This window comes from Sebastes fasciatus, chromosome 7, assembly GCF_043250625.1.
Source record: "Sebastes fasciatus isolate fSebFas1 chromosome 7, fSebFas1.pri, whole genome shotgun sequence".
Lineage (NCBI taxonomy): Eukaryota > Metazoa > Chordata > Actinopteri > Perciformes > Sebastidae > Sebastes > Sebastes fasciatus.
In genome coordinates, this window is record NC_133801.1 from 26,183,559 (window position 1) to 26,196,436 (window position 12,878).

The 12,878-nt window shown below is 43.5% G+C and overlaps 2 protein-coding genes across 3 annotated transcripts in view; both read right to left on the reverse strand.

Annotated features, from left to right (window-relative positions):
* LOC141770481 (tyrosine kinase receptor Cad96Ca) overlaps window positions 1-12,878 on the reverse strand; it is a 159,481-nt gene that overhangs the window by 11,730 nt on the left and 134,873 nt on the right. The window lies entirely within an intron of this gene.
* Window positions 800-12,878, reverse strand: part of usp32 (ubiquitin specific peptidase 32) — a 52,651-nt gene continuing 40,572 nt past the window's right edge. For both annotated transcript variants that reach the window (XM_074640005.1, XM_074640004.1), the window contains exons 20-34: window positions 11,828-11,966; window positions 11,630-11,735; window positions 11,164-11,337; window positions 10,460-10,634; window positions 10,218-10,369; window positions 9,078-9,189; window positions 8,772-8,971; window positions 8,386-8,570; window positions 7,886-7,972; window positions 7,517-7,637; window positions 6,589-6,780; window positions 6,265-6,490; window positions 4,826-5,274; window positions 4,638-4,730; window positions 800-4,194 (exon numbers count right to left, since the gene is read on the reverse strand). In XM_074640005.1, the coding sequence (XP_074496106.1) occupies window positions 4,021-4,194; window positions 4,638-4,730; window positions 4,826-5,274; window positions 6,265-6,490; window positions 6,589-6,780; window positions 7,517-7,637; window positions 7,886-7,972; window positions 8,386-8,570; window positions 8,772-8,971; window positions 9,078-9,189; window positions 10,218-10,369; window positions 10,460-10,634; window positions 11,164-11,337; window positions 11,630-11,735; window positions 11,828-11,966 (2,585 nt within the window). In that variant the 3' untranslated portion in view covers window positions 800-4,020. The remainder of the gene's footprint in view (window positions 4,195-4,637; window positions 4,731-4,825; window positions 5,275-6,264; window positions 6,491-6,588; window positions 6,781-7,516; window positions 7,638-7,885; window positions 7,973-8,385; window positions 8,571-8,771; window positions 8,972-9,077; window positions 9,190-10,217; window positions 10,370-10,459; window positions 10,635-11,163; window positions 11,338-11,629; window positions 11,736-11,827; window positions 11,967-12,878) is intronic.

Sequence of the window (12,878 nt, forward strand, 5' to 3'; positions counted from 1 at the left end):
GTGGTTTCCTTTCTCATCTGCAGACAGACTTACTGCAGCAACATGATATTTTACAATCAGGAAGGAAAATGACAAGTAAAACTCTGAGACTACAGGTCCACAGCAGTAAATCCTGTCAGTGTGGCAACATGATGACACTGTTGACATGTTGTTTCGCAGCAGGTAAAATGTTCACGTGTTCACTGACTAAATGCAAAGTACAGCTGAGGCTGATGGGAATCAGGTATGTGGTCATAAAACAACTTCAGTCAAAGAGACGTTGATGTTATTGACCCTTTAAAGAAAAAGGTTATACAACCTGAGCAGCAACAAGGATTCTGCTGGTAGAACTCATTTCCCCTTAATAAACACATACATGAGCTTTAGATCTTAAATCAACAGTAATAAACCTTTAGAAATGTTTGAGATGATGGAGGAATAGCATGAGCATTTCAGCAGAGTAATAATGAGAAGTATGAGGTTATAATGGCTGTGCCGTACACCTGCATGAATATGATTTAAACTTTAACCTTCAGGAAGACTCAAATCTGTAAGATGCAGGCGCTTTCAGTTTAACATATAGGCCTATTATACCAAGCAGTGTTTAAATAATTTAGTTGGGAGGAATACCTGAAAACTACCACACCAAAGCTATTCAAAATCCAAATTTAGTATAAAAAAAATACCATCATCCATCAAGATGGATCACCAAATGTGTTACACCTCATCCTTCCTGTGGGGAACATGAATGTCTGTACCAAAGTTGTCTAAATACTGCATTGCTCATAGAACAAATAAAAACATATATTTCAGTCGGGTGTTGTCATTTCCTCTGCAGAATTTAATTTGTTTGCTCGGGTATTTTGTTACAGATCAACGGTATCACTCCATATACAACTACAAGTACAGTATTTTGTACAGTTCATATTCAAATACATAGTTTTCATTGGCTTATTTACAAAACACATTTTTTTTTATGTACATGTTTTCATGTCAGTGCAACGTCACTTTCTTTCAACAAACACTTTACAAAAAAAGTTCTTTAAATTAACACGTCTGGTTCAGATCCAACAGAAATGAACTTAAATAAAGAGGCTACAGACACTGACAGACAGCTCAGTAGTAGATTGCACTGCCTGCCGACACTTCCAACTACTCCTCTGGGTGGGGGTGGGGGGGGGTTGGGCCAGATGGGCGGGGCTTCTGGAGATGGGGAGGGGCTTAAGATGTTATTTTACGTGGTTCACAAGATTGGTGTTTTCGCCCAATTTCAGCGTCAAAGTTCAGTTCAGTTCTTTTCGGGCAGAAAGGTTCCTGGATTACAAAAATTGTGCTGAAATTAACTCTTAACTCAACTTCAAATTGTGGTTTTTGCTAACACAGTTTAAGCTACAGGTGTGGTAAGCTTAGCATCACACAAGTAGTGGTTTGAGGGAACATTCACAGCCAAAAAAGAAATAAAAATGTTGACAGCTATTGCACCTTTAAATGAAGCAAACATTACAAACTGGGTTCTCAAGAGACTAAACCTTAGGGGGAAAAGTTCCCCTTTGAGCCACGTGATGACGTTTCAAACACCGACACAAACTGGACATCGTCTACGGCTTGGTGCAAAGGCAGGAGGGTGGAGGACACGAAGAGCTGAGCAAGCAAACATAAATAGCACTCATCTGTACATTTCCATTTGTTCAACAAACGTACTCTGAAAAGGAAAATAGTTTCATTCAGTGACAGATCTCTCCAAATACATCCATAGAGACGCCTTCTCCTCATAAATACAGCAGCTAAAAAAGGGGTGAACACAGAGATTCATCTCCTGTGATCTAGAAGACAAAGTAGGGAACCTGCTGACCGTCTGCTGTCCGCTAACAGTGATTAGACCGAGCCCCACACATGCTGCTACGCTCCAGACACAAAGCTCTGCCACTGGACTCCACACAGCAAAACATCAAGTAGCCCAACCTTCAGACTAAAGAACTCAGCACACAGAAAACAAACGACAGTGTAAGTGTCGGGTCCAGTGTGATGTGTGAAGTTTTTTTTTAGATCTGACTACAGTCCAGACACTGTAGCTCTCAGCGGATTCGACAGGCCATGGTTCCTTTGGAAGAATAAATGAAGAGTAAACTGAAACCATCTGATATCAGTGGGTTTAGGGGCACTAAAGTTCCAGAGGAATATCCTTAAAACAACGCACATTTAAATTAAATATTAAATACATTGTTTACGCATTGTCAATCTAAACTTTATTCCTCATACATTTTGAAACGTTGCCAAATTATGCTGGCAATTACCTGGAATTAATTGACAGGAAGTGTACCAATTGAACACCACTAATTGGTACTAAATTTGTGTAATTCCTTCTAGGAAATGATTGGTTCTATGTTGGGTTATGGTGAATGACTTTAACACATTCACTTGGGAATACGCACCATATATGTATAATATCAAGTAAAATACTAAATGCACTAAAACTAGATTTTGACACATGGCCCACTAATAACATTTTGATATAAATGAAGGCTTTAAAGGTGCAAATAACCAAAACATTTGATTAAATTAGCTTTTGGGGGCCACTTTGCCTGGTTGGTAATCCAGCTTTGAGACCTCCAGTGTTACTGAAGCGTTTGGAGTTTACCAGACCTCTGTAGCCATTTAACCGCTACTAGCAAAATACCGACCGAACTGTTGGCGGTTGAGTTGCCACAATGAAGTGATCCTTAATGTCCCAACTTTTTCTTGGTTTCTTATCGGGGAGCATATGAACATTAGTATTACAGATGAGTTCGCAGCAGGTGAAAAGTTCATTGTTTGCGACGGGCGCTGTGAAGACGAGTCGGACGCCTCTGGTGTAGCTTTGAGATTAATATCCATTCCTAACCTGAAGTGGCTACTGAAGAAAAAAAAAAAAAAAATCAAAACAATAAAATAAATCTTTTATAAAACAACTCATTTTGCAGAAAAAAAAAGAAAAAAGTATTAAACACATATAGTATATTATTCTTTAAGCGTGTCTCTTTTGAAATCATGGCACCTGTCCTAAACAAACCCAGATCGGTACTCAAGCTTTCTAAGAAGTTATGGGTACACACAGGTCAACATTGCACAAATCACCACTGATATTTGGCAGCTGTGGAATGAAACACAGTTCTTTTAGTTTTATGTCCACATCAGGACCTGTGAGAGTGTCCTAGAAGGGGGGAGAGATTGAATCGTTTGAAATGTGTGTACCATGACTCCTACACTGGAAGGAAGCATTTTATTTATGATTATTAATACTGTCACAGACTTTTAGGGTACAGTTGGCTGACAGACTGCGGGAAGCGATGAGGTAGCAGGCGACTTATGATTTCCCCCTAGTGACCCTAACGCTAATAAAACCTTTGGAGAACCATCTTGTTAAAAAGCTTGTCACAGTATCCGATATACTAGATAACCGAATGTCAACATTATGTTGATCTGTGGCATCAAATATGACATCTACACAGGTTCTTTAACTCTTGGGCCCCCCGTTGGCATTTTTAAAACTCAACCTGTATCCAATCATTGGCTTTGTATTTACACCTGGACTTCACCTTTCCTTCTCCAGGTGAGATCTCCAGGCTCAGATCACGTGAGAACTCCAGGTGTAAATCTGACATCACAAGTGAGAAATGCACAAAGTAACCATCACTTCATGACTTGGCCATACCGGCATACATTCTGAGATGCGTTAGTATGCAAGTATATGTTACATGTGTGTTATGGCGAGGGTTGTTCACATGAGGGTTGGGGGGAGGGGTTGTTTCATTGGGCTCAGCAAAGTGCACCAGTTTAGTGCTTTCACCAGGGCTTCATTGTTGTTTTGGCAAACCTTTGCACTAAAATATGTTTGCGATCAAGTGTAGAAAGTGCTGCGACGCGTCCCTAAAAGACACAGAGACCACAGTCCGACTCAGGTCGTTAGCAGTTTATGAGAATTCTTCAGAATGATCTGAACGTCCGGGTGCTTCCTGCTCAGAGCAGCAGGTGTAGTGCTGGCTGATGGAAGACGAGGCGCGATCACTGGAGGACACAGTATTTCTTGTAGTCGGACTCAAAGTCTTCATCCATGCTACTGGTGTCGGCCATCTTCTTGCCGTCGATCTTTGGCAGATACTGGGAGTAGTTGACTCCCTGCTGCTCGTAGAAAAGGATGTAGGCCGAGTCGGTGTCAATCTCCTCAGAGTGCACTTCCTGGAGGATTTTAATTGATTTAAAAACACAGAGATGTGATCGATCTTTTCGAGTGTTGTTATATTAGCTGAGACAGTTCTGTAAAACATTACAGGCAGATTTAAGATGTGTTGTGGCATGAATGCACCGCTAGATGCCTCCAAATACTGCATATTATAATGGCTTTTATTCCAGTTTATATAGATTTGTTTTCACTTTGATGTCTTTATTCTATTGATTGGTCTAAAAAAATAAAATAACTATACTATAACTGACGTTTTGCTGACTTGCACCAACACTTGCCCCCTTTATTTAATGCTGCTATGCCTGTCTATCTGTCCAATCTAGAACAATAATACTGGTAGCAGATGTACCACAGAGGATGATTTGATTTCAGACAGAATTATGTAGATTAATTCTCGCTGGTGCCTGTTGAAAGGGTATGAAGTGTCCAAATGCCTTACCTTACAGCTGCTGTCATTGTAACAGTACCATTTCTCATTGGGGTTTTTGGCATACGTCACATAGTGGCCTCCTCCCATGATTCCTGAATGGCACTGATGGCACAAAGCAGATAAGTAATTTAGGCTTGTTTCGAAGCAGAAAGCCTCTAACTACTTGTATGGCCATGATGTTGATGTGCGATACTTACTGATATTGCATAGAGGTTGTAGACGGCGTCCAGGCACATGTTGTCTCTGTGCTGGAGCAGCGAGTTGTCGGGGTCCACGCTGCTCTCTGTGCTGCAGTCTGAGCTCATCCCGTTGCTGTCACCGTTCACCAGGACCACGTCGCAGTGGCTGCTGGACGCCTCGGTGCCGCACGTCGTTTCCCACGCGATCGCCTCTCCTGATCCAGGAAGAGGTCCCGATGCTGTGCTCCCCTCTGTGTCTGACTGTGTTGCACCGTCCCGCGGCTCAGCTTCAGGATTAGCGGCGCCCTCCAGGTTCTCCTTGCTGTTAGAGAGGCGGTGTCTGCTGCTCAGTTGAGGCAGGCGTAGCCGGCCTGGCCTGCGGCCTCCGCTGCCGGTCTTGGGGCTGCCAGAGGGGCTGCTGGTCCGGCTGAGAGAAGGCGCTGACTTCCTGCTAGAGGCAGGGGAAGCTGTTGGGAAACCACAGAGTGAAAAACACTTCCTCTGCCATTGGGCCATTAACTGCTCTGCTCATTTGTACTTCAGTCTTTTTCGTTCAACAAGCTGTCAGCTCTTAAAGGGTAACTTTTTCAACCTTGAACCTCTTTTCCCATGTATTTCTGAACTTGGTCCAGTATTGAGGGAGAACGCTGTAGACAGCAGCTGCAATGTATTCCTATTGGGGCAAGCTGACACCGTCATTTAGGTTCACTAAAAGTGCTGGTTTTTACCATGACAGGCTCTGGTTGTTATTATAAGTGTCTGACATTATGGAAAGAGTCTAGCTCAAAGAGAAGTCTCCTTCTGAACTCTGGAGAGGTGACGTGTTGCTGGAAGACAACGGTGGAATAGTGGAATACATCCATGATGGAAACTTGACTGTTTGTTGTGTTGGAGTACAGAAAGCATAGCTTAGTATTAACTAATGTCATGGCTGAATATTTAGATGATTTCCATAATGTGGATGAGGTCTTTGAATTCGATGGCCAGCTGTATTTATTTGAGCCAGAGTATACGGATATTCAGAATCCACAACGAGGCTTCTCCGAGCGAGACACACAATAACGAACAGACCGGATCAAGAGAAAGGTCAGAAGAAGGTTTTATTTCTCTGTAGGGCCCTTTCCGTAATGATGTCAGACACTAATAAAAACAATCTGAGCCTGTCAGTGGCAACAACAAGAACTTTTAGTGGACGTAATTATTGATGCTTCTCACTACCCTCACAGCTTGTTACAGCGTTCTCCCTTAGTACTGGACCAGTTTCGGAATGTGTTGTCCCCATTAGTCACTTAGACACAAAAACATCGGAAAATAGGGTCCAGGTTGAAAAATGCTGAAGTTACCCTTTAACCATCAAACACATGACAGAAAAATGTGTCTCTTTAAACATGCCAGTAGTCTCAGTGTATGAGTGGCTTGCAATAACTAAATATGAGGCTTAAATCAACATGTGGTACCTTTGGGGAGGGTGCAGAAGCCAGCGGGGGCAGAGATGGAGGACAGGTTGTCTTCTCCGACCCTCAGCAGATCCTCACTCTCACTGCGGGAGTGAAGGCAGTGCTGCTCCAGGTCTCTGGGAGCCAGGAAGGCGCTGGGGTCAAAGTTCTCCCGCGGGAACTTGACAATCTTCTGGGATTTGATCCAACGACCATTTACAAACTGGAAGCGCTTCAGGTGGACAATCTGAAGAAGAGAAAACAAGTCGTTATTTTCAATGCAGAGAATAAATACTACCGTAGAAATCTCTCCCTGTGAGGCAAGAGTTCAGTTCTGACACTGACCAGCATGGGCGGCAGCCTCCAGAGGTCCAGCTTCTTAGTGGCCAGCCGGTGTGTCTTGCACTTGGAGCAGTAGTAGAGCTCATCCTCACCCAGCTCTTCCTCACTGGTGAAGGCCTTCAGACAGCTGTCCAAGCTGATGGGCTCAGCCTGGGCCCGGCGGGACTGCTCCACACTACAGTGCTCCTCCACAATCTGCAGGGACACCACGGTTGTGATGATACTGAACAGGGTGAGGATGAATTCACACTATTGTGCTTTTTGTCTAACCATTTGTAGTTTTCTGAATCAGTAGGCTATGCCAATTATCTGACAGTTGTATGAGAGTACTGTTTTATTTTACTGCTAACTTATGTTCAGCATAAAGCAGCATTTTTACAAATACCCACAGTGACCGGTACCACAGTGCTTACTTGTATGTATCTTTACTTGAGTACACTATCACAGAGCAGCTGAATAAGATTACAACCCTAATGGCACAGCCTACAGGTCCCAGGATCCATCACTCTGTAGCGCTGCGGTCAAACTCAGAACTAAAGCAGATTCTGTTTTGCAGATTTACTTTCAAAGGTTACACAATAATACTTTTAAATTTAAAATCATAAACTACTGGAAAAGTCTGGAAACTAAATGTGCCTAAATGTGAGCAGGACGCATGGCGGTGAAACAGCAGCAGTGTAACTCACTCCGAGCAATCTGCAGTACAAGGCTCACTCTCACTTCCTACATGTTGACAAGATTATCTCATTTTTAGGCTGAAATATTTTCTGAGAGGTTATTTTATTTGTTTACAAATCAACTACTGTACAGAAGACAACAAAATTGAAAAGAAAATACCATGGACACACAAAATGTTGCATTCATTAATTTTTCACTGAAATCCCTCGACTGCTCAATATTATACTGGTGCTGGAGTGTGTGTGTGTTTTACCCTCTCCTGGGAGGTCTGGTAGCGGAGGTGCAGGGCGGTTGGGTCCCAGTCCACAGCTATATAAGCATTTCCTACAGAAGCTCTGTCTTCTGCACACTCTATTGTACAGCCTCGACAGAACCTGCAAACACACAGACAGACAGAAATTATTAGCATTCATAGTTTAAAAAAAAAGCAAACAAATATGCACAGATGAGGCATGTATGAGTTTTCAAGACGACTAATCTTAACAGGTCTTTAGACCGCGGTTGAAACGCAGACAACAGTGGGCCGCAGGAACCTTTTAGTTCCGAGAAAAGTAGTCCGGGACTAAGAGTCCCCGGCTCTTGTGACACGTTTGTGTGTATATGATATATATGTGTGTCTTACCTGTACCAAGGACACCAGGCACAGGAGTTGCCATCCTTACCCACGACCCGTAAAGTGAAGGGGTACTGGTAGCCCATACTGTCATCACTGCAGGTTAAAAGAAGAAAAAAAGGAATTCGGTGTGGACGTCATCATTTGAAAGTGCTTGCTGCTGTTTCACTGTTTTATTCTTGCAATAGGTGGTTGAGCCTGGAGTAACTGACTCTAAACCAAGGAGCAGAAATGGATCAGGCTTTAGATAGCTGATACCAATAAGCCCTGATCGTGATGCAGATCTGCTCAGGCCGTTCCTAATCACCTTCACTTCACATCTACAACAGATCTATGACAATTTCCTCTTGGTAAGTTCAGTGCAAAGATACTAGCATAGCATTGGGATGTGTTTATCTTAACTTAGCACAAAGAGAGAAAGCAGGGGGAAACTGCTACCCTACATGTGGCTCCGTGAAAAGTAAAAAAAAAAAATACACAAAAATATGATGGAGAAAGGAGCAGCCTACCAATCCTGGGCGTGGTTGCTGGCTTCCTGTGGGGGCAGTGGGCTGGCCAGTCGGGACACTTGGATCCAGACGGCGTCGTACAGATCCTTCTTACTGGTGTGGACGGTGCAGGGAACTATGAGCGGCATGCCAAACAGACTGGGCCGGTTCTTCTGAGCTGAGAGGAAGTACAGCTCCGTACGCATCTGAAGGGGCGACACAAACGTTTAAGGAACACAGGCAACTATCACCTGTAGAGCAATGAACTGTTGGAGGTTACATGATGCAGAGGTTATTTTCTGTCATAAATAATTTGGCAATAATACAGTAGATTTAACTGTTAAATTACAGACAGTAATTTGCTTTGCACATATTGTACAGTACAATACAGCATCCTGAGTTCTCACCATCTTTCTGTGCATGGCGATGATGTATCCAATGAAGGGGCTCTCCTGCACCGGTGTGATGTGTCCGTTGGCGACCCCGTTGCCCAGGGGCAACTCTGGGTTATAGGGCACCAGGGTGCTGGGCCCACCGTTGGGGATGAGGACGGGCTTAATGCCCAGGATCTCATTAGTAGCCGAGCCGTTGGCTATCAGGGTGATGTCTGATGAAGGGGGAAGAGCGAGGAGATGAGATAATGGAGAACTGTGGATTCAGACAGATCCGTGCTGATAAGAACGCAAAGACAAAGTGTGAGTGAACAGGCTCACCTGCCAGCGTGGGTGAGCTCAGTGACGTTGGCGAACCCGGCACCGGGATCTCAAATGCACACAGGAAGCCGTTAACAGACAGACGGACCTTGTGGTTGTCCTGAGGAAAGTTCTGAACGCAAACAAGTTGGACGTCAGACTGCAGCACTTCACAGTAGTACAGTAATAGACAGCACTGCATGTGTAATGGAGCAGTTATGAAGGTTAAAAGATCTAAAAAAAGTGTCGTAAAACTGTGGCTTAAAACTGGATAAATTTATGACAGCTTGTGACAGACAACCACAACGCTGATGAATGCACAAAGGGGATATGATGACGCCATTGACAGGCGACCAAACGAAACGCACTGTTACCTCGATTAAAATGACAGATACCTCAGGTTTGAACATTGTAGGAAACATTTGGGATAATGTAAGTACACAACTCTAAATATATAACTACGGTCTGGTCACTTTTAGACATTTGAATGCAGGAAAAGTTACATATTATACCTTTAAGGCAGCCATCCTGTATATCTACTTAATAATGAAGAATGAGAACGCTCCTGCAACTAAAGTACACTGCAATGACCAAAACTTTATCATTAGCTGCAGTGAAGGACTGGTATTAAAAGCTAAGGGTAACTGAGACTATAGAAGCAATTATCTGCTTAAACAAACACTGGACCAAAAATAAACAGGATAGGCTTTCCTGCGGAGCAACAGCAATTAGATTCGTGTTATTTAGACTAATCTAAACCGGCTCCTTTTCTAGCCAGCAAATCTGCAGTGACTGAAGCCCAGACACAAAATACACCTGCCTTTAGTCTGTGGAAATAATCCACGTTATACGCAGTTGTCTGCACACTGTGGCCAAGTCAAATATATACTGTGAGATCATCTCCTTTTAAATGGTCAATAGTGACTTTGTGAGTAAGATTCTTTAAGAGAGCTGCCAGTATTTCTCAGTTAATGTGCACTCACTGTGGCTGTAGCTCTCTGACTGAGCTCAGTGAGAGGGTCTTTTAGTAATTTGAGTAAACTGAGTCTTTAATTTGATATCGAACTGTTTTGTATAACACCCAGAATGATGTTGCCCCTTGCCCTCTGTGTTACCGGCTACCCTCGTCCTGCAGCGTGGTCGGTGGAACAGTCTCAGTACCTTGATGTTGGAGGTATGGACCTCAGCGAGGAGGATCTGCTCAGGCTTCAGACTGCACAGCTCACTCAGCAGTTTCTTCAGCCCTGTGTACTTTTCATCCATGTTCAACCGCAGACCGTAGCGCACAGGTGTGGAGCCGTCCAGTTTAATGACTACAAAACAGACCACAACATTATACGTCATTCAGCTTGTTTTTGTGGTTTTAAAAAAACAAAACGGAATCTTTCCTGCAGCCTCCTCACCGGTGATCTCCAGATGCATGGAGCTGTCCATGGGCAGGGGAAGAGACAGGAAGTTGAAGGGGTCGAAGCGAGCGCTGATGTGTCCGCAGGTCTTACACTTCACCTGGGACTTGAGCTGACCGTGGAACAGATCCACCACGATGGAGCGGTTCCTACGCAGGTGGTTCTCCCATGCCTTTAGGGTGGAGGAGCATTGACACACACACAGACAGAATAGTGAGATCACACAGCACTAATCCTGCGAGTCCATCCAACAGGACACGCAGAAAATAAACAGAACATCGATACAGCAACATTAGATATCCAAAGGAGAGCTGAGCTGATGGGCTGACAGGTATTGACTGCTCTCTTCTCCTCAGAGCGGACACCAGAGGATGTGACGGCCCGTCACCTGTCCCAGAGTTCAGAGAGGCCTGATGCTCCGCTCAGAACTGGCCTTCTCCCCTTTCTCAGATCACTCATGTTTGATGTCAACATCATTGATCACACTACAGGTGTTGTCATTAACTTATATTTATGCTTATTTTGTCTTTGCAATCATAATAGTGATTTGACCAAAATGTTTGGTGTGGCCCCCCTCAGACAAAGATAAGATTCTAAGTAGATATATATTTATCTATCCTCGACCATCATACCAGAGCGAGACAAGTAGTATTCATTTCATTTGTAGACAACAGTATTTGATCAGCAGTGTGACTTCTGACCTCAGATGCCACCTCCCAGTCGGGCCGGCCATCGCTGTCCTTCAGCTCCACGTAGGGTTTCTCGTGGACTCTGTTGAGATCTTCATGGAGACCATCGAGCAGGAAGGCTAGCAGCTCCTGGGAGTCCTGCTGCTGGAAGCCATTAAAGCGTGGGGCGTACTTTGCTATTGTCCACTGGAGAGGAAGTAATGACATCATAAATGTTATTTCTATAGAACCCTTAAAAAGCATTTTATAAGACACTTTAGAAAAACAAGTTTAGACACAGCACATAAACACAAAGGTTGTGATTCAGCTTGCAGAAAGGTGAAGAGTTATGGATCAAAACTGACCCATAACAAATAAGGAGATCTACTGCACAGTGACAACTTTAAAATAGATGCAACACTTAAAAAACTTTAGAAAAGGCCAAACACACAAACGTCTTTTAACACTTCATGTGTCCGACAGTGATGAAGCTGCTTACCCTGAGTTTGAGTGGAGCCACGTTCTTCTGTGTCCCGTTCCAAAGCTCCATCACCAGGTCACCATAACACTTGGCCATGTGACCTCGCATCCCGATGGGGTTGGTTCTGTAAATGCACCGACACGGGGCGGTTAAAAGTATAAAGTTTCAGGATAATGGTGGCGTGATTTATACCTAAGTCATACACTTAAATGGCACCTGTTGAGCTCATAGAGGTGTCCCCCTGAGATGAAGTAGTCTGTGAGAGGCTTGGTGTTGCTCACACACTGGATACTGGAGTTCATGAAGCAGGTGTTGCCAAGGTTACTGAGGCCAGTGGCTCCTTTCTCTGTGGGAACTGGGATGGGAAAACAAGGACTTACTGGTCAGAAAAACACTGAATGAGCTAACAAGCTTTCTTTACTGACCAGCTAATATCTTTTACTAGTGCACATATGACAAACTGCGTTCCTCTCAGCATGCTTGGTGTGAACATTACTGTGAAATTAAAGGAAAACTTTTACATAAATCTACATGGCAACAATTTTTTAACATCCATCAGTCACTTATAGCTGCAAAAGATTATTTTCTTTTACCAAAAACATTTGGTATATAACCTAACACTAAGTATTTATGAATCAGTATCTATTTACAAAAAGTGGTGTACTATATCATTATCTGCCAGCGTCCTCCTGCCTGCCCCACACCTACAAGAGCAACACATCCATATCGGGTATTTTATGGTGTTAGTGGGCAGCATTCTGCAAGCAAATAAACTCAGTTGTGAAATCAAGTTATTTCCAACTGAGGCTTTTATCCAGGGTTAAGTCCTTTTTTTTTTTATCTTTTAATGATTTTGAAAAGGTAATGCATGCTTTTATCACCACACATCTTGATTATTGTAATGCACTTTACGTTGGTGTTAGCCAGGCCTCTTTGTCTCGCCTGCAGCTTGTTCAGCTCATCTTTTAACTGGTACACGTAAACGTGAGCACATCTCCCCTATTATGGCTTCTCTTCTCTGGCTCCCTGTGCGTTTTAGGATTGATTTTATTATTAAAATATAAATCGTTAAATGGGCAAACTCCAACTTATCTCTCAGACCTTTTTAAAACCACATCTTTTATCAAGGACACTCAGATCCGCTGAGCAGTTGCTTCCGACTGCCCCAAAGTCAAAGTTGAAGCTCAGGGGTGACCGAGCCTTTTCAGTTGCAGCTCCAAACCTCTGGATCGTTCTGCCTCCACATGTTGGGCTGTCCCCCACACTG